Source organism: Fukomys damarensis, unplaced genomic scaffold, assembly GCF_012274545.1.
Source record: "Fukomys damarensis isolate Sample0158 unplaced genomic scaffold, DMR_v1.0_HiC HiC_scaffold_1, whole genome shotgun sequence".
Lineage (NCBI taxonomy): Eukaryota > Metazoa > Chordata > Mammalia > Rodentia > Bathyergidae > Fukomys > Fukomys damarensis.
In genome coordinates this window covers 54,782,221-54,804,414 of record NW_022900913.1, presented here as the reverse complement: position 1 = coordinate 54,804,414, position 22,194 = coordinate 54,782,221, and the positions used below count along the sequence as shown (strand labels likewise).

The 22,194-nt window shown below is 44.2% G+C and overlaps 1 protein-coding gene across 1 annotated transcript in view; it reads right to left on the bottom strand.

Moving 5' to 3' along the window:
* Positions 1-22,194, bottom strand: part of Map1b (microtubule associated protein 1B) — an 88,788-nt gene that overhangs the window by 5,360 nt on the left and 61,234 nt on the right. Inside the window, exons 2-4 of the mRNA XM_010637330.1 lie at positions 17,736-17,818; positions 15,239-15,379; positions 1,111-7,588 (exon numbers count right to left, since the gene is read on the bottom strand). Coding sequence (XP_010635632.1) covers positions 1,111-7,588; positions 15,239-15,370 — 6,610 coding nt within the window. The 5' untranslated portion in view covers positions 15,371-15,379; positions 17,736-17,818. The remainder of the gene's footprint in view (positions 1-1,110; positions 7,589-15,238; positions 15,380-17,735; positions 17,819-22,194) is intronic.

Sequence of the window (22,194 nt, the reverse complement as noted above, 5' to 3'; positions counted from 1 at the left end):
ATCCTAAAATGTCCCGAACATGTAAGCCCCAAAGATTCATCTATCAGCTTTTTCCTAATAAATCAATGAAATGTTAATTTTTTTTCTGTGTGTGTTTGGGTCAATTTATATTATTTTGTGAGCTATGATCTAAAATCCTTGGATCGCTGTATATAGCAAAAAAAAAAAAATGTATTAACGCAAATCCTTATAAATGACTTACAGCAACAATATGAAGTTGGGCTAGCAAAGACCAGTTTTAACAAAAATCAAATCAGTGCTGAGAAACAGATAAATCTGAGAATTCATGGAATGAGCCAAGTCAGAGACACCTGCTGCCACCAAGTGGAATTTCAATCAGAAATGGCATTCTGTGTCTCTCTTAGTGTGCCTCAAGGTAAGAAAGCAAATAAGAAAAGAGCTTCAATGTTTTTCCTCTTGACTTGTGCTGGGCACTCACTGGTCAACTGAAATTATGGTATTTGTTAGCTGATAAGAAAAGAGAACATTGCCTATTATGGGAATGTATCAGCAAAGAGTGATTTTTCCTTTTCTTTCTTTTTTTTTTTTTTGTACTGGAGATTGAACTCAGCACCTTGATCTGGGGAGGCAGGCGCAGTGCCACTGAGCTAAACCTCTGGCCTTAAAGAGTGAATTTTTAATTAAAAATTTTTTTATTTAAAAGAAAATCCTGACCTCTTGGTCTAGGCTTATCATTTCAGGTTTGGCATGGAACCTCTTGTTTTCACTAGGCCTTTCAGAGCTCCTGGCCTATGTCACCCAGCTGCTTTCAGGCCAGTACACCTGAAGCCAGTCTTCCAGAGCAGCCTGAAACGCACATCCTAGGTCCTGAAGGTTTAGAACGGGTACAGGGGCTGCATTCCAGGAGGGTGCAAACCCAGGAATCTCATCCAAACTCATCAAGCTGCACTAGGCCATGTGCTGAGCTATCCCCAGGCCTGAAGGCCACACTGGACTAAGACACATACCTTTAGATAGAAGAGACTAGCAGGGGAAAGGGAAGGCATTAATTTGTGTGCCCTCATCTTCCCAGCACAAATGGAAATATAATGGCTCTAAGTAAAAACATGGTTGTGGCCTACATCAGAATGCCTGGCATCCTACACCTACCTGGAGTTGTGGTCTTTACTGACTTAGAGACGTTGGCAGCATTCTTGGTCTCCTTATCTTTTTCTTCCCCACGTGCAGCTTTGACCTCAGGAGTGGTGGTGGATTTTGTTGCTTTTTCTACAGATTCTTTCTTCTTAGGAGAAGCCACTCTGGACACTTTATCTGAAGGTTCTTTCAAGGGCCCTGGTTTTGGTGAAGCTGCTAAGGGCTTGGACTTCCCATCTCCCTTTTTGACAGGTGAGGAGGACTTGGTCTTGGTACCTGGTTTCTTGGTCTTTGTCTTTTCTTTCAAGTCTTTCTTCAGTGCTTTTCCCAGGTTCTGCTCAATGGCTAAGGCCTCTGGATCCACCATGGTCACATCAGGATGGCGTGGAGAAGGGCTGCGGTCTTGCATGGGGGCCGGAGGTGGGTCCATGTGTTTGTATGTGACCGTTTTATCAGTGGGGATAGTTTCTGACTCATCTTCAGAGTCGATGTTTGCATCAGCTGTAATGGAAGGGCACTCTTCAGTCTCTGGGGGAACATCAGAGTCGGTCTGGGATGGGGCTGACTCACTGACTGAGGTGGGAGGGGTTTCGTCACACTGTCGGCCCTGTTGCTTTCCTCCTGGAGGCGGTGGAGCTCCCCCTAACTGAGTGAGGGGCTTCTCAGATTCTTCAGTGGGTTCTTCACTGGCAAACCACTCCAGAGGATTGGGATTGATGAAGGAGGGTGAAAGCTCTGTCTTGGGATGCTTGTATTCACAGGAGGACACAAGACATAAATCCACCTCCTGGCGGGCCTCTGAAGGGGACTTCTTTTCTGCAGAGTAGCATCGGTCTGAGGTCTCGTAGGAATATGTAGATGTCTGGGGAGTCTTAGTGATTTTCTCCATTGTCTCGTAACAGTATGTGGAAGAATCAGGGCTTCGTGTTGTTTTCATAGATGTCTCATAGGAGTAACTTTCAGATTCAGGGAAACTGGTAATTTTCTCAGTGGTCTCATAAGAGTAACTAGAGTCCCCTAGTGTGTGGCCACCATCCTCAGAGTCATCATAGCCATTGCTGATGTCATCCAGGAGCCTCCTAGACCTTTCAGTCACTTCATAGCTGTAACCGCTCACGTCAGGGGTCCTTATTGTTTTCTCACTGATTTCATAGGAGTACCCACCTTCTTCAGGAGTCCGTGTGGTCTTCTCAGTAATTTCACAGGCATAGCCACCATCTTCAGGGGTCTTGGTCTTCTCAATGGTCTCATAGGAGTAGCCACTGTCACACGGGGATTTCATGGTTCTCTCTGTCTTCTCATAGTAATAGCTGCCCACATCTGGGGTCCGACTGGATTTCTCATAAGATTCATAGTCATAATCTTCTTCTTCATCTGGGGACCTGGTAGCTTTCTCAGGCTTTTGATAGGCATAGCTAAAGTCACCAGGTGTCTTCCCTCCACTATCCTCTACTCTAGATGTGGTCAAATCTCTATTCAAGGTGAGATGATGTTGCACTGTGTCGAATAACATTGAGGCACGGAAACCATAGGGCTCTGAGGATGCTGCATCTACTGGTGGAGAAGATGTGTGGCATGCTGCTGCATTCTCTTTGACTGCAGAGGTAGAATCTGAAAAACCAGGGGAATATAAAGGAGAGGACTCTCGTGGAGTGAGTGGAGAGATATCAGATTTGGGAGAGAGCTTCTCTCTTTCCAGACTTTGCACTTTCTCAGAGGTGAGTGAGGCATATAAGGACATATCTCTGGGAGGAGCAACATCGGATAGAGTGTCTTCTTGAAGAGGAGAAGCTATCTGAGAAGGGGTATGAGCAGAAGAGGTGGAAGGGGAGGCCTCCACCTGAGACACTGAAATGAGCTCAGAGAGATCATTATCTTGGGTATAGGACGGCTCCTCCGTTGGTGGGATCTTGTGTGACAAACTGGAGTCCTGCAGATCAGAAGGACTGTAGTCCACTTCAGTTGGCCCATTTTCAGTGATATGCAGCACACTTGCACCCACAGTTGGGTGATCTGGAGACTGGCGACTAAAGTCCATAGCAAGGGAATGCTCAGGAGATTCCTGGCCAAATTCAATAGACATTGAGGATTGCTCAGATCGGTGATCTTGAACTGGTGTCCTGGATTTGGCAGTCTTAGGGGAGAAGTCTGGAGGAGAAATTGACATTGGCCTTGGACATTCTTCTTTAGAGGGGGACATTTCTGTTTCCTGGAAAGTGGTAGGCGTTTGCACAACAGATACAGAGAGGGAGTCGTCTACTTCTGTGGAATGTGGGGAGCCAACTTCAGCATGCAAAGAGGGAGACACATCATCTGTTGTTGGCTCTGGAAATGAGCTTGTGGCCACAGAGGCTGTGGAGACTGAGGCCACACCCTCCATGTGAGAGTATGTGTCTTCTGCTACGCCCTCATCAACAGGTGTGGCTGATTTGTCAGAGACAGTACCTTCAGAAATGGACATCTTGGTGTCTTCTTTAAATGATCCAAACTGAATGGCATCTATTTGTGTTGGAGAAACATCTCCCAATTTCCTTTCATCCAAAGCCAGTGTTGCATGTGAACTCATGGTTTCCATATCATCAGTTTTCTTTTCTAGGCTAAAGTCTTCCTTTATTGGTATGAAGTTTGTGCTCTTCCCTTCCTGTCTGTCCTGGTAAAGGCCAGTGGAAGTCATTTCAGAAACTGGACTTATTTCATCTGGAAAGCTTTGCTTTCCATTCTTTCCTTCGAAGGGGCTTTCAGAACCTCTACTGGGAGCCTTGTCATCCACACTGAGAAAACTTTCATATGCAGACTCTGATCCAATCAAGGGAGGGCTGCGCAAAGGAGACAGGACTTTTTCAATAGGAGACTCTGAGTCAGGCACAGGTTCATCCATGGGGCTTATTGAAGCCCTTTCATTCTCATCTTTGGCATCACTGAATTCAAAACTCACTGGAACTGCCTGTGGTTTTTCAATGACTTCTGCTGGGAGGTGACTGGATTTCTCATCAGTGGGAGACTGGTAGTAAGGTGTGTGGCCAGCGCTGCCAGTCACAGACTGAGATGGTGATACCACTTCCAGAGTCTTCTCCTCAGGGCTGGCACAGTGTTCTTCAACTACTTCTTGGGTCACCTCAGGAGATACAGAGACTGCTTCTGCCTCTGTGGAGACTTGAATTTCATTGGGTGTCAGAGAGAAATTCACACTGCGTTCACCCAGCGGGGTCTTCTCTACAGGTGATGGTGGAGATGGACTCAGGGATGGACTCTTGGCTGGACTAAGTCTTTCACCTGAAACTGCTGAGGTTTTATCTTGGATCTCCAAAGCAGCACTGGCTTTCACTTCTTTCTCTTCAGAACAATAAGCATCACGTAGAGCAGATCTGGTGAATTTATCTTCTTCCATAGATGAAGGTGGTGATATGGTGGAGGCTGAAACACTGTAATCCTTGCCATCAGTGGCATCTGTTTTTGACCCATCAGATAAGCCATTGAATGGTATAACACCAGGTTTGGTGTATTCCTGAGAATACAGTGAAGACTCATATTTGGTGATGTTTACGAATTCCTGGGATGGTGACTCTGTCTCTTCATTGTTGGTTTCATCACTCATCACATCACGAGGAGTAGACATCTCATCCATTGGAGTAGGTTCGCTGGATATCTCAATGGTGGACTGAGTGTAGCCAGAGGTGGCGGTGAATTCCTCCGGCTGGTCTTCCCGATTCTCCTCATCAGAGGCTGTGGCCTCACTCTCGGAGCCTCCAGGTAAAGTCTCATCATGGATTGAAGATGCAGGTCCTCGGCCAGGAGACTGGGCTCCAGGTTGCTTGGCTGATGTGGCCAGGAATCCATACTGATCTTCAGTGCCACTAGCCTCTGTGGCCTTGTCAACCACAGCCATCACATAATCTTCAGCTTCTGCCTTTTCTGGCTCATATTCTTCCTCTCTGGCATCCTCTGCTTTGTCCTCCTCTTCACCTTCCTCCTCAGATAATTCAGCTTCTCCTTTCCCAACTGCCTCATCCATGTCTTCTTCTGCTCGGTCGTCCCCACTGGCCACAGACTCCCTCTTCTCCTTGATGTGCACATCAGCCTCAGCCTTTGCACTTTCATCGTCTTCAATGGGGCTGTGCTTAGAGGTGCTCACACACACATTTTCTTCACTGTCCTCTTCTGGCTCCTCAGCCTCCTCCGTTTCTGCCTTTTCTTCATAGTCTCCAGTCTCTGAGGATTCTTCAAAACCAGCTCCTTCATCTTCATATTTTTCAATGTCATCTACCCCCTGCTTCTCAACTGGCTCCAATTCTTCAGGTGTTTGCTCACATTCACCCTCTCCTTCAGTGGTAGTGATGCCCTCATCAGGGGACTCAGCAGAGCCTTTGATGACTTCTGTCTCCTTCTGGATGACATAGGCTTCAACTGGCTCTGTTTCCTTTACTTTTTCTTCATCTTCAATGAGCTCTAGTTGAGGCTTGATGTCCTTGGCTACATCAATCTCTTCAGCCTTTAGTTCCTCAAAGTCCTTGGTTAGATCCTCAGGGGATGACATAAGGGACCTCTCGGCTTCAAGTTCTTTGGCAGGGCCGGTGGCTGCTATTCCAGCTGCTGCTACTGCAGCTGCTGTGGTGACCACAGTGCCAATGGCCACAGCCTCTGAAGTCTTGCTTTCTTTTTTAATGACTTTAATTTTCCCCTTCTCCTTTGGCTTCCCAGCAGCAACAGACTCTTTCTTGACAGTCTCTTCCTTCTTAGGTACTTTTGGTTTTAAAGCAGCTGGTTTTTTTGCTTCAGATAGAGGAGTAGTTGGTTTCTTTGAGTCCTTAGAGAGCTTCTTAATTTCTTTTTTGGGTTCCTTTTCGTCCTTTTTAATTTCCTTCTTAACTTCTTTCTTGGCATCCTTCAGTGGTGTTTCTTTCTTAACTTCTTTTTTGAGTTCTTTTTTCTCTTCTTTCTTGATTTCTTTTTTTACTTCCTTTTTCAACTCTTCCTTTTTCAGTTTTTCTTCCTTCTTGACAGGTGTTTTTTCTTCCTTCTTAGCCACTTCTTTCTTGGGCTTTTCCTTCTCCTCTTTCTTTTCTTCCAATTTTGGCTTTGTTTCCTTCTTCACCACCTTCTCTTTGGCGATTTTGGGTTTGACATCTGTGCCTTGCTTCTCAGCCACTTCAGCTTTGGCAGAAGGCTGCTCTTCTTTGCTGGCCACTTCCTTTTCTGTCACTGGTTTGGTCTCTGTTTTTATGGGCTTGTCTTTTTTCACTATTACTTTTTCTTTGCTTTCAACTTTGGGTGGCTTTTCCACCTGATTAGCTTTTGTGACATCAGGGGTTTCTTCTTTAGACTCCTTTCGCACTGATTTGGTAGGGAGTGATTTTGCAGCTGGCTTTAGACTTTCTCGGCTATCGGCCCTCTGCTTCAGTTTTACTTGTTTTGCGGTGGTGGGGGTGGGCACCTGGCCAGTGAGATCCTTTTGGGTAGCCAAAGGCTGCTTTAGAAAGTCCAAGTGTTTGAGCTTTTCTAGCCCTTCCAGAATATTGTATTGGGTGCTGTTTCCAGGAAACAGAACTCGAATGATTTTTTCAGCAGCGTTTGCTGGATGCCACACGATCAAAGATGAGACTGAAGTTAAGTAGGAAATTGGAATATCTACTTCTTGACCACTGGGCAAAATTAATTCAGCCTTGTCTTTATTGGTGCCAGTCCACTGCTGCAGAAAGTATTGCATTTCTTTGCTGCTTTTGACAGGATTAAGCACATACATCTCAAGCTTGCCCACTCCCATTTTTTGGAAAAGAATGACAGGCTCTATGGTGTTGCCTACACTTCTAAATAGAGGCTCTGGTTTCATAGACAATTTGTTTAGGTACTGAAGAGTGAAGCAAGCTTCTTCTATGCTCCTTTTCATCTTGATGTTGGGCTCTGGGTTTTTCAGATTTTCAGGTACATTGAGAAACACAACACCCAAGTCAGGGGAGATGAGGTTTTTCATCCAGTCACTATTGGTGGTGGAGCCCTGGGACTGCTCCTCCTCCAGCTCTGCAATCTTCCGCTGCAGCATGCTGTTGATTCCAGGCAAATTGTCATCCCCAATGTGGGTGAGCAGAATGGAGTCCACTCGGTCCAAGTGTCGGATAAGTTTCCAGAAGCAGGATTTTCTTTCTGACCCTCCATTGATGAGCATATTGAATCCATTCACTGCGAACAGCGCAGAATCACCCCTCCCTCCTGGAAAAATGTAACAGCAGGGCTTGGAGAGCTTTAGAAATCCACCCGAGGTGGGAGGTTCCAGGATATCAAAGGGAGATGGGACTTCCACCGATTCTGAGAGATACTCAGTAAACTCAGAAAGTCCTTCCATTTCTGGCAATATAGAAGCTGAGTTGAGTTTAATATTGATGAAGTCTTGGAGATTGTGTCTGTCAAGATTGGAGTTCTTCCAGTCACCCTCTTCAGGACAGAACAGGGTTAAACTGGCTTTGTTGGCAGGATGGGTAGTGCTCAGTAACTCACCAATCTGGGTGAGGAGGGGAAGAGAGGAGGGGAAGGGAGGGGAAGAGAGAGGAGGAGAGGAGTGGGGAGGGGAAGAGAAGAGAAGAGGAGGTTAAGTAGTTGTCACTTCAGATTCATCATCTCCACTACTGCTAAGATTATATAGCTCACTGACTTACCCATAGGGTCAGTTTCAGAGACACACTCATGGGGTGATGCTGACTGTTTAATGACATGTTTGCACACTGGAAGGCGAACAACCTCTGTCCTGGGCCTCCATATCATCTGCTCTGCTACCACTAGCACGCCTCTGTCTTCAACATCTCCCCTGTAATCCTTCACACACACCTCCCTGGCCAGCAGGGAAACTCCGTATCTAAAACCAATGACCATCCAGGTGACCTGTGCTTCAGCCACAGCAGTTACAAATACTCTGCATACTCTCCTGTGGGGATTTGCCATTTAAAGATGTCCTTAAACTATGATATATTAAATGATCATGGGGAAAGCTTATGTGAGTCATTCCACCACTTATATAAAACCCTTTCTTTTAATCCACTGGGCTTGGCAAAAAGCATCCTGATCAGAAAATTAAAGGAGGATAATAATAGTGCATTTCTTGTCTCCTTTTAGAATTCGGTAGGCACAAAAGCAAAAAGTTTGGTGCCACCCTGCAGGAAGTTATGCATTACCCATTACTCCAAAAAAGAGACTGGTTTCTGGCATCAGTACACACTGCTTAAAACATGAGTGCTTCACCCTGCAGATCCTCTGCAAATACAAATGCTTTTACTGAAGCTGTGGTGATTAAAGTGGCTGGGTAATTAATTATACAAACCCATGGCCAAATTCATTCCCCACTTGCTCACATTTAAATCCAACATGAGGCACTATGCTTTTTCTCTACTCTCGTTATTTTCAGGGCAAGTGGGAATGAGTGGCTAAGATTACATTTGGTTCAGATGTGTTTTTCAACACACTGTTTAGTACTTCCCAAGGATAGGAATGTGGAAAAGCAGATCAGGACCTGAACAGGAATGGTGGGTTTAACAAAAACATCATTTGCTTTCTTACTCCATATTAAGGCCATATGTTTCACAATCTTGGCAAGGGAGGATCATGCCATAAATTCCAGATTTCTTTCCATTTCAGCAAACCTCATAAATAAGCTCAGAGTTTCAACAGCCAAAGGCTCTGTATCCTGGATGGCAACTGATGAAGGGCAAAGTAAAGGTTTTGCTTGGTTCAGTCATCCCTGAGCCAGCAAGCCTGAACTCTTCTGGTCTCATTATTTTTTTGTCATTAACCTCCTGAATATTTATATTAGAAGGCTCATGCTTGTTTATTTACCTACTCATTCTCTCTCTCTCTCTCTCTCTCTCTCTCTCTCTCTACGATTTCTGAATTTTTCTATATTGGATTACCTAAAATTGTCATTTTTGTTTTACTAACCTGGTAATTGAAGTGTAACAATTTACATGGTCACAAAATAGCAAAATAACAAAAATTTTGCCATTTCCCTCCAACTTAACTTCACAGTCTCCTATAAAAGGAATAAGAATCAGCCCCTGTTTGTTTGTTTGTTTGTTTTGAGACAGGGTCTCACTATGTAGTTAAGACTGACCTGGAACTCACTATGTAGCCCAGGCTGGTCTCGAACTCACAGCGATCCTCCTGCCTCCACCTCCCAAGTGCTGGGATTACAGGTGTGCACCAACACACCTAGCACAGCCCCTATTTTGGAAGCTAAGAAAACTGAAAAAGCAAATGGTAACCATCTTTGGGAGGAAATCTTTATCCCAATTATTTCCTGCAAATGGAAACCATCTTTGTTCAAATTATTTGCTGATCAAAGCAAAACATGGGCACCAAAACAGGGTTTCTGTCCAATAATTAACAGAAACCCCCATCACCATCACTATATCATGAAGAGGATTCCCTCAATCCTCATTTCCACACAGAGCATATACAAACTATTCATGTTTTACAGTACAGTTAGGGAGCAAATCCAGGTTAACTAACTGCTGAATCTTTAATAGTCAAAATTTTAAAGGTCTGGTTCATTTTAATCTTTTGAAATTCCACTCTAGCTGAGAGGCAGGGTGGTTGAGGCTTAATTTAGACAGCCTAAGGAGAGGCTATTTAATAATATCAATCACAAACTTTTAAGTATGTAATCACCAAATTAAAGTGGAAGGTAAAAAGACCTGAGGAATATCTCTCTATTTTCCATTTTTTTCACCTCTACTCAGAGAGTTTCTATGAAATGATGAAATGAAAGAAATGACTGAAAAATCAAATAAAGCTGTACAGAATTCTGAGGAAATGTGGGAATATAAAAGAGAGTCAAGACAGGTCAGTGAATAAAGAACCATGACACACAAGGCAAAGGAGAAGAGCAAGCCAGGTATGCTAGACAACTTCCTTTGTAGAGAGGGAAAATGTGGTCCCTCTGGAAAAACAACATCCCGTACATGAAGAGACAAGAATACCGAGACAAGGGCTACAAGAGCCAGTCAGGGAAGTAGGGGAATGAGGTGAGGGCAACAATAATGAAGTCCCCTTTCCTCTCACAGACTGATTCCAGACCTGCAGGCCCACAAGCACCACACACCCCTGAGGGCAGCGGCTGGGTGTAAGAAGGCTCGCTCGCCCCTCTTAAGGGATGATGATGAGGGATGGCTCAATCACTGCTCGTCAGGGAATGAGAGAACAGCAAGGAATCCTGGGACCAGGTTGTAGACTTGGAAACAGAAGCTTCTTCTAAATGTACTGGGAAACTCTTAAAAATACCGTTACAGCCCACTGTAATGAAGGTTTCTGGAGAGCAGAAACACATCTGTTGAAGATACACTGCTGCTGAACTGCATTTAGTCAATTCAACACATGCTGTCATCCGGAAGGAGAACTCGGGATGTGACATGAGCTTGCTGATATTATCAAACAGTCTGCTCCTGTGGTTCTTACAAAGACAATGACAGACATGAACAGGAGGAATACTGCTGTGAGCCAAAGAAAATCTTTTTTGTTAATTACTTTTCCTCATTAAATGCAGACATACCGGAAGAGGAAGGAAAAGAAAGGAAATAAATGGCTTTACTACAGATAAATGAAACAAGATTTTAATTTCTAAACCATAGCCTGCTAACTATATTTCCTGGTTTGATTAGGTTACTTGCCTGGCTGGTGAGGAAATACTATAGACAGTGTGCTACTGAACTTTAGCAAGACGTTTAATGGGCTCTCTGAACACCGTGAAAGCAGAATTAGGGGAATCTATAGCAGCCATATAAGTAGTGCCTAATGTCAACATGGAAAGAAGTTCATGGGTTCACTTCTAGTTAGTATTCACTCGGATTAAAAATGCTAAAGACAAGTTGATCAGGTCTGTGGATGACATGAAAATGAGAATCATAGCAAAATATGGGAAGGCAGAATTAAGATATTTATGAAAGCTCTTGACATTGGCATGATGATGGCTAAGTAAACTTTAACATCAGGCATTCTAAAGAGATAAATGTAAGGTTCAATAAATCAGCAGGGCAAAGTACAGCATGGGGAGATGTGGCTTAACAATATCCATGCAAAAACACAGGGATTTAACATGAAGCTAAAAGAGCTTAAATTTCAAGGCCCCACACTGGCCTGGTCTCCTCCCTAAAGCTTTGTAATTAATATATTTTATATTAATAATTGTGATTTCTTTTATGGTACTTGAGATTCAACTCAGGGGTGCTCTGGCATTGAGCCATTCACCCCTATGCTTAAAATTTTTATTTTGAGACAGGATTTTATTAAGTTAGTTACCCAGGCCTTGAACTTTTGATTCTCCTGCCTCAGCTTCCCAAGTAGTGGGGATGACAGGTGTGTAACACCATGACTGACTCTTTATTTTTGAGCACTGAGGATTGAACTAAGGGACTTGTATGTGACGTGTTAGGCAAGTACTATTACCACTGAGCTACATCCCCAAACCTTTTATATTTTGAGACAGGATCTTGCCAAGTCACTATGTAGTCCAGGCTGAACTCAAACTTGCCATTCTTCTGATTCAGCCTACCAGAGTGCTGGGATCACAGGCATGTGCTACCATGCCCACCTTCCTGTTTGCTTTTTTAAATGAGAGTCGCCAGATTATTTCAATTGCAGAGCTTCTTAAAGCCTGTAGATTTTCCTCTCTGACGTTCAATTATACATGGTGATGGTAAGTTACTTTTAAACTTATTTAATAAAATATTATATTGAAAAGTACAGAAGTCATTAAATCCTGGAATGTGGTCTTGTTTAAGGCATGACATTTTAGAGAAGCTAGACCAAAAAAACAACCTGAAATAGGTATACTTTGATGGCTCCTTTTCCTTGACTTTAACCTCTAAATGCTAGACTTGGCTCTTTCCTCTTATAACATATTTCTCTCTCTCTAGATCATTGGGCTTTAAACACCTCTGATATGCAAATAGGTTATAAATTAGTATCTCTAGCTCCAGTCTGAGTTCTTTAGCTCTGAACTCTTACACCCATCTCTTTAATAATTCCAAAGGACTAAAACGTGGCCAGGACCGAACTCCTGAATTTCTTCCCTACCCACCCCATCCACCTCCCCAAATGAGCGAACAGATTTGAAGGACACTGAGCAGGGAATACAAGGAACTTTTAATATTTTAGGCAGAACTGTGAGTAAAGCTGAAGTGATTAATGGGGAACTGTGTTGATGAAGAATATCCAAGACATTGTGGGTAGAAGAAAGATTAAATCTCTGCCCTGAAGATATATAAATAAGGAAAAACTTTCCAACAGAGAATCTGGGAAATGCCCCAGGAGACGATGCCTTCTGGAATGGGATGATCTCGTCCCTGGATTTCAAAGACAGATGCGTTAGCTAGATGACTGTTCTATCTGTGATTTTGTATTTGTTCTCTAATGATTAAGACTCCAGAAACCTAAAGCATCAAGTGCACTGATAATTCTGTTTCTCAGTACACTCATTTTTAGCTGCTCTTGTCAAAAATATAGCATTTTTGTTTCTATAAAACTGTGTTTCTGTTTTATCTACCTACAGTCGACTAGTATGTGCCAAAGCCTAGATAAAAGGGAAAAATGTAAACATCAAATGACCTTTAAGGTCCTCTTGTAACTGAATCATTCTGTATTCAAACTTATTCCCAAGCCAGAGATAGGCTATCACTGCTCCAAAGACTGCCAACCATTGGTCTAGTCCAGTGATTTTCAACACACTTGAACTGTGTGACATCCTGTTTACAGTGCCTCTGAGGTAAAAGAAGGAAGGCTGAGTTGCTTTGAAAGTGCCAGAGGAAGAGTGAATTTTATCCAGTGTCCTTCCCTCGCCTTCCCCTCATCACCCCAATACCACTTATTTAAAGACTCTTTTCCATATGCGTTGAATATTACTTTGGTCTCCAAAGTATTAGGGTAGGGGAGTTATGAGAACAGCAAAGAAGAATTCATAGCTTCTGGCCTTAAAGATGCCTGCCAGAGTGTAACAAACACACTCCTATGATTACAAACCTTGGGGAATCCACCCTTCCACAGAAATCAAGATTCTTTGGTAGCACTGTTTCCTTTTCATCTGTAATTAATGGCAAAATATGACATATATACAGCCCACTGTGGCAAAGCTCCACTTCCATGGCCTGTAAAAATGATTTAATATAGCAATTCTCATAACACTATTCCTTGTTTAAAAGAGGGTGTGTTTGTTTTATTTAGGGTCCAGATGTATGAAACACGATAATTCCTTATGTAAAGTCTTTGCAATGATAAACACATTTCTTTACATATCTCCTTGCTTGGTTTTATGGCAAAAAGATAAATCAATAATGTGGGTAGAAACCACTTACTGGAAGCTAACTGTACAATTAGCCAGGAATGCAGAAAGGTACCTAAGGGCCTGTAAAGGAGCCAAGGGGTTCAGGACTGAACTGAGCTTTGCTCACCATATCATCGGCTACTTCCAGATCTCTCTCCTCCCTGGAATAAGATGTTGACAGTATGTGTATGATTTGAGATACCAGCCAAATGCCCAGCTTCCCTGGGTACAGATGAACTTAGGACACAATCTTGCAAAAGATTCTGATATTGTAGCAGCCATGCACCCATTCAGAACAGTAAGCAATTAGCAGAGAGAACTGTAGCTCCAGCTCTGGAATTTCACTGTGGTTGAACAGTAGTTTAATGGGCCTTTACTATATGCAGGTGCAATGGATATAAACACAGATAAGACATGGGCCTGACCCTGGCAGCCTTGGAGGAAGATCACAAGCTCTGGAAAAGATGAAACCAAGCTTTTATTTTAAAATGAAAAGGACAGACCAGCTGCTGTGAGTGAGCCCCAAAGCTTTTGAGTCCCTTTGTCACTTTGGGGGTGATAAGTACTTCCCAACGTAGATGACGCCACACCTCTAAGAGTGGGAGCTTTGAACACCAAGTAAAATATCCTTTTTCACAGCTCTGTATTGTCCTTTGCCCTCCCATGTGTGGAGAGTGAAAATCATTATGTCCTCTGTCCATGTTTGATGGAGGTCTGTAGGCAAGTTTAACGAGGCTGGGCAGTTGCTTATGGGTCTTGCCAGGGAGGACAAGAACACAAACATCTCCCTGTGGGGTGTGGGGCTAAGGAAGATGGCAGAAAGCCACAAGGCCCTTCGCAGTGCACATGAGATGAAGAAGCTGTCCCAGGAAAAGTTACCAATGGGCTCCTGATAGGATATCTCTTGGCCTTGCCATTTAGAATCTACCATAAGGACCATATGTAGTTCAGCGGTGCTGCACCTACCTGGCAAGTGCAAGGTCCTGAATTCAATCCCTGGTACCAAAAAAACCAAACAAAAAAAGAAATCTACCATCAGCTATGGGTGGGCCCCAACCTGCTATGATGATGACCCTGAATTGTATCTGGAACTGCTATAAATAAATATGCTAGATTAAAAAAAAAACATATTATAGAAATTTCCCCAGCTAGGATAAATTCTCAAGCAGAAATAAGCAAATTAAAATCTCTCATCTGGTTTTACCAAATACCACTAATGCCCTATAGATTTCAATACTTCCCTTGAATAAGATATATTTATGATACATATTAATGACAAAGCTCTAGCTACTTCAACCATCTTTTTCTTGGGTCAAAAATCATGCCCTGTTTTCCTACCTATCTCCTCTCCCACAGGCCCTTCATACAGTCCCAGTTCAAACTCTGGGGTAGGCATCAGAAGTAAGAGAAATCAGAAATAATTAGACCAGGAAAAGGAGGTACGAGTACTAAAAAGAGATCAAGGTAGTGACATCCTACCCAAAGCCCAAGAGAGCTCTGGAGTATTCTTTCAGAAAACAGGAAACCTGGATTTTCTCTCAGGCTCTGTCATTTCAAGTTTCTCTATCATTTCTGCCATCTGTAAATGTCGAGGGTCCCAAACCCATCTCCTGCCCATCTATATGACAGGTACACCGAAAATGGTTCAATTAATAATGGACAAGTGCTTCAGATTCTTTTGGCCATGAGCCACAGGACTAAAGTACTCTGGATCACCCAGTTTTGCTTATTTCAAAGGAGCCGTGTCATTCCCTCCCCTTCTTGCTCCCCAGTGTTTTCAAAGAGCAGCCTGAGTCTAAACAATAACCAAGCAACTGTAAGCTGAGATATCTCCTGACAGGAACCCACCTCTTGATCCGTGAAAATTTCTATGAAGTTCTGGAAGGAAAAAGAGCCAGACTGAAGAATGAGCTCTCCGGTATTTTCAAAGCACTGTCCAGTCAGCACGAGCAGTTTGTGTCGGGCGGCATCAGTGATCATCAAGCGCACCTGAAACAAACACAGGGAGCAGGGTGTGAGTGGGAGGCAGCACCCCATCCCACCTCCAGGAAAGTGACAGCCCTGAGCACAGGAAGCTCATCACCAATAAAAGGCATTCATTTCCTGAGACTCTCATTTCTTCCCTGGGGGCTGAGAAGGCTGGAGGAATCATCCAGAAACTTATTAACTGTGGCTCTCAGCTCCCCCATGAATATCATTTTCAAAGTTCTGCTGCAACCAAGACAGCAGTGGTGGTGGACTTTCTCCCTCTTCATTTACTCTTCCTTCTCAAAGCAGTCATCACAGCTGGAAGCATTTGTTCCACAGCTGCTCGGAAGTGTCTGCTAGCAGCACGCGGTCTGTGAGACCAGGAAGGACTTGCAAATGTCCCACAGGCTGAGTCACCACATGCAGTCCAGGTCCCCCAACTGCCCCCTCAGGAAGGACAGGTTCCCACTAAGGTCCCAAGTTGCACGACCTCTTCCCAACCCCTGTCCAAAACCTCTTTCCTTCCAATCCATGTAGCGAGCACACGGCTCCAAATGCAGTCTCCAAATGCAGTCTCCAGTGGGATCAGCAAAGTGCTTGACACTGAACATAAAGAAAATGCTACTCCCTCAGTAGCAATCTTTGAAAGGGACTGCAAATGGTTTACACTACAGAACTCTCTGTGAACTTTAAGTGGCAGGAAGCCTGTTGCCTTTCCCAGTAACACCAGACCAAGCACCAAGATATTTGTTCTGAGCCTAATTCATGTGTGTCCAGCAACATATGTAACCAACCAATGGTCTCAGTCCCATCTGCCCCACAAGCAAGCCAGGGTTCCTTTAAAAAAAACCCTTATTTTTCCTTTTTCATTTCTCACAGTTGTTTCTCAAGCAGTCTGCCTGAACATAGTTTATTCCTACAGCTCTTTTCAAGTTGTAATTACCTCCTGATTCAATTAGTCATAGAGAGATTACTATCCCATCACTTTTCTCAACCATGTTCATGAGTACACTGTCAAAAGTTTTGCTGATCTCAAGCAGGCAGAAGTGGGTCAAAACAAGCTACATACATCATGAGAGCCAAAAAAGTAGAAAAAACTCCAACATTAAGCAACTGAGGAACAGACAAGCAATGTAGTATATCCATATAGTGAAATACTATATAGCCATAAAAAGGGAATGCAACACTGATCTATGCCATCACATAGCTGGACCATGAAACAATTACACTAAATAAAGACAAAAAGACCATATTTTGTATGATTCTATTTATATGAAATGCCCAAAACAGGCAAATCTAAACAGAGAAAGTAGATCGGGGGGTGCTAGGAGCAGAGCAGAGGGAAGAATAAATGCTCACAGGTTTCAGAGTTTTGGGGAGTGATGGACATGTTTAGATAGTGGTGAGGGTTGCACAGCTTTGTATATATCCTTAAAAAAAAATCACTGAATTGCATACTTTAGAAGGATAGGCTTCATAGTACCTGAATTATATCTCAATTTAAAAGAAACAAGATATAACAGAGATGCTCAAAGCAAGACACTGTAGATTACAGAGGATCCAGGAATTCTGGCTGCTTGGATGTCCAAGAAGCAACTCCACCTCCGGCCTCTAAATTGCAACAAAGGAAGTGGGAAATGGAGATATATGAACTCCTTGGCCTGGATGGCCTTTTCTTCAGCCAAGTTCTTATATCATGTTGGGCTCTGAAATTCCCTGTCACTCTCTCTAGCAACAGCTGCATATGATAATGTCATAGTAAGAGCCAGCACCAACATTTCAGTCAGCATAAGCCACAAGCTGTCCCGAACACTTGACACCTCAAAGCACTACACAGAGAGTGGACATTAAATGTAGAAGCTGTTAGTTATGATCTCCATTTCACAGAAGTGCAAACTCAAATGAAGACAGCCAATGACTTGTTCTAGGCCACCAGCCAAGAGGTGGCAGACCTGGGATCAAGAACCCAGGTAAGGAGACACCAGCTGCCACTCTCCTGAGCCCTGTGCAGGGGTGGGGTGCAGGGAGCTTGGAATTGGACTTGCATCTTCTCCATGTTCTCAGCACAAGGGCTTACAGTCTAGCTCCTCTCCACCTCCCTGCCAGATCCACCCTGCAGAGCACACCTCATGTATGCCCTCAATTCCACTCCCTCACCTCCACCAAGTGCTACAGATCCAGCTAGCACCTCCGCATGTGTCCTTACCAGGAGCAATGGTGTGAGGTGATCAGATGCAGAGAAGCAGGCACCAACTGCTTCAGAAAGATCCCTGAACCAAGCACTTCTCTCTTCTGTCCTCCTCCGGTCCCCACCTGTCTGGCTCCTCCAATCCACAAGTGAGGCCCCACCCAAGATCCCTGGGAGCCCACTGCTTACCTCAGTGCTGACTGCCTCATCGGAGGGATTGATCAGGACCACTGTTTCCAAGACGTCACTTCGGTGATGAAGGATCTTTTGTCCTGCAGGCACAAAAACACAAAGAGGAGACCTTTAGCTCTGCCTGCCTGCTCTGGGGACAGCAGAGGAATTTTGCTGACAATGACAATGACCACAATGACGATGTGGCATAGGGCTTGGGGATTCTCCACCCTGTCTCTGTGCTACAGAACCAGAGGATGCACACACAGCATGCTCATCGCAAAGCTGGGTCTGTGTGGCCTGCAGCTCCACAGACTCTCACACTCACTGGTTTGCAGGGCTGACTGAGAGGCAGCCTTCGTGCCCTAATGGTGGTTTTCATCTGAAACAAGGCTTCGGATGCCAGGAAAACTCAACAGGGCTCTTGACATTTCCTTTCTCATGGTAATGGGGGATGTTTCTCCCTATCAGCCTTTCTTCTGGTGAGAAATGCACCCACATTAATTAGGAGCCTTATTGTGAAATGAATGACATCCAGGAACCCAGGCTAACAATTAGCCCAGCAGCCGGAATGGCCATCTGAGGCAGGCTCACAGTCTGTTGGGGTAGTCATTAATTAATTCACTTGCTCATAGAAAAGTACAGAAACTACAGGCAAATGAAAAGCGGAGAACAACCCTCCCCTTGGTCAGGGTGGCCAAATTGCTCCCTAAACACGAGCAAAGTTGAGGGGGAACAATAGAGCAAGGTGTCATGAGGGACAAGGAAGCCCTGTCTGAGGAGGACCCAGACTCAGCAGGGCCCCTGGTGTGACGGCCCTGACTTCCCACACCTGACAAGTCCTCGGTCATCCTGTGGCTGAGCCAGGCCTCCAGCCAAAGCAGACCTGGTCTACAGATGGTCTTCTACAAAGACAATGAAATCAGAGCTATTGGGCAGATGTGTGGCCAAAGCTAGTAGTGTGTGCTCTGAGAAGGGAGTGTTCTCTCCAAAAAATGGGAAGAAGACACATGGTTAGGAGGGTAGACAAGAACAGGTCTGCTGCTTAGAAGAACGAGGAAGCTTGGATGACAGGAGGAGACAGAATCCAGGAGATGCCAGGGAAATGGGACTAATGGCGCAAAGCAACTGTTTTCTAGGAAGATAGTTCAGCAGATCTCTGCAAAGCTAACGTGGAATTATATATGACCCAGCCATTCCATGAGGTGGAAGCAAGGATTTGAACAGCTACTCATGTCTGTGTTAGCTACAGCATTATTCACAACAGCCAAAAGGTGAAACAGCCCAAATGTCCAGATATTGGATAAAATGTGGTACACCCATACAATGGAATATTGTTCAGCAAGGTGAACAATAAGTACAGAAACTACAGGCAATAAAAAGAACGATGTTCTGATAATACTACAACACAGATGAATCTATAAAACATTATTCTATATGAAGTAAGCAAGGCACAGAGGGCAAATACAGTATGATTTCACTTATTTGAAATATCTAGAATAAGCAAATCCACAGAGAGTAGACTAGAGGTTACCTGAGCTAAGGGAGGGGGCATGGGGAGCTTTTGCTTAATGGGAACATTTTCTTCTTGGGGTGGTGGAAATGTTTTGAAAACAGAGGGGATAATTATGATTCACATCAGTGAATTCTATAGTTTAAAACAGTTAAAATGGAAATTATTTTTATATATTTACCCTAATTTTAAAATTTAATAATGCATCAACTCTTGGAATAATGTACTTCACCTGGATAAATGAAATGGTTTGCAAACTTGATAAAGTGGTTAGATAAGAAAGCAGGTCAGGGTACACAGCTCACTTACAGCTTTTTCCTTTATATCACCAAGGACCAGAAGTACTAGAGTCAGCGACATGTCAACATTCTCCTCTACCAGCTTACTCTTCCTAACAGCTGGTATTTGCCAATAAGCCCTACTCAGACATAGAAGCCAAAAATAAAGGATAATGGTGCTGGAGACTGGTCTAAGACTTCACAATATACTGCTTCATTTAATCACCCACTAATCACTCAAAGAGCTCTCTGACATAGGTGTTATGATTGTCCCTCATTACTGTCAAGAACAATGAGAGCAAGCAGAAGAGTATTAAGTAGCCGAAGGTCACACAGCCACAGGTCAAACCAGGGTTTGGACACAGGCTGCCTAGCTCTAGAGCCCTTTTGTGCCACTGCCCTACAGCATTAGCTAGTAGGAGGATTTGGAAAAACAGACCAGGCACAGATACCAAATGCCAGAGGAGAGCTAGGAAAACAAATGAGATGTGCTTAAAGAAGCAAGAATGCAGAAAGCATCAGAAAAATAATATTGGCAAAACTAAATAATTAAATAATAGGTAAGGGGGCAGTACCTCTACATAAAAGAAAATGAAATAGGGCCGGGGATTTAGCTCAGTGGTTCCGCTACCTGCCTTGCAAGCACAAGAACCCAAGTTCAATCCCCGGTACCAAAAAAGAAAAGAAAAGAAAATGAAATAAAGCAAAAGTACAGAATGTCTTACTCCACATGCCTCAAAACAGAGAAATTCCAAAACATAAAAATATCACACAGTTTGAGCAGAGAACTGAGGTTTATTTAAAACAAACTAAACCACAGAAAAGAAAGTTTACTTATTCTCAATGCCAAATTCTGTAATTTGTTGGAAGTTGCCTGTTTGGGGGGACTTTTTAGTTTTATTTTTGATATACATGTACATTTAAAACAAGAGTAGAATAAATAATAAAATGAAGATCAGAAAAATGTACAAACCCATCTTTCATCAAGTGGCCTTTTAAGTCCTCCCATTAGTGGCCTCCCCAGAACAAAGATCTCAAAATTTTTTGAGGCATCGAGTTGAGACAAAGTTAAACTAAAGCCTAAGGCCAGGGAGAAGTGAAGAGTCATTTTGTCACTGTGCTGTATTTTAATGTGGGTACCAAAGCATCAGGCAGTAAATGCCCACTCACTGATCATACACTGTGGGAATTCACATAAGTACACTGGAGGCAAGGTTCAGAGAAGCGGCTCCCTCCCCCCAAAAGGACAGCAGACCCACAACCCTGCTAATCACACCCTTCACAATTCAGACCAGCACAGCCAAGCTCCTACCGCCCCTACCCCCCGCGCCCTTCCCTAGGCATGGCGAGGTTCCTCTGCCAGGCATTCCTTGGCAGGGGCTTCTTACCATCTACCAGAAGTTCCCTTCCTCTTTGGCTTCATCACTGGCAAACAAAACAAATGCCATGTGACAGATGCCGTTGACCTTCAGTCCTCCCAGACCAATCTTCAGAGCACTTTACACAGGAATTCAATGAAGTGTGCCCTTTGTGTCCATTTAGGAACTACTGAGGGTAAGGACACCAGTGATGTGCACCAAGGTTCCTTTGCGGCTCAGTTGACAAAAGCCTCTTTAGCGCACTTCTTTGTGCGAAGGAGAGGATATGAAGGGAGAGAAGTTTCCTGCTCTGGTCGAGGTGGAGAGTTGGCCAGCTCCCCCCCTGCCCCAGAATATAACCAGGGGCTGGGCCTCCCTGGCGTGAGGCAGAGCCACTGCCTGGCTGAGGGGCCGGTCATGCTCCCCGACCCCTGGTATCTCGTGGGTGCCAGCTCTCCCGTGGCAGACGCCTGCCAGTGCAGCGGCTGCGATACTCACACAGTTACATACTTGGGGAATATCTCACACTGGGAAACGTGCCAGGCATTCTGAAGCAGAAGCCACCACCCTCACTTGGGAAGGTCTCATTCAGTTGCCTCAGGAAAGAAGTTCCCAGGAAACAAAGTTACCCAAGGCCCAGGCTCTCTCCCCACCACTGGAGTCTGTGATCTCCAAGGACACCTCGAGGGGAAGCCTGCAGGCAGCCCCCACAAACAGGGGAGCAAACCGGAAGCTCAGTATTCGTCTGAGGGCAGCAAAAGCAGAGACTAGAGATGGAACCATTGTGCCACTTAGTGAATTTTCTCCCCACAACTCAGGGTGATCAAGGGGCTAAGTGTGGTGGGGATGGGGCAGCAGAGATGGGTGCTGTATACCAGGAGGAGTCCTCACAATCAGAGGAGGATGCATGAGACTCCTCGAAGCGGCAGGGACCTTGCAGACAACAGGACTTTTGTCTGTGTTCTTCCAAAGCTGTGTGAGGAACTCGTAAAGAAGCCTGTATTTCTCAGTTATTGCTAGGACTTCTTTTTTTTTTTCCTTTTGAAAACCTGACAGATTCACTGAATCTATGTGTCTTTTAAAGTGAGGTTGCCAAGTAATTTCAAAATCTCTTAAAGCAAAATGTTATTCCCTACATATGTAAGTTTCTAGCATATTTAGAGGGTCTCTCCCTTCCACAGTTTAAGACTCACCTAAATGTATACGCACACACACCCATAAAACATGGGCTCTCTCCTTGTTCTCAGAAGGTAACTGAAGTAGCTAGGAGGCTGTCCTGTATCTACGGGGGGACAGGGCAATACCACCACTGCAGTCTGAGCCAAGTG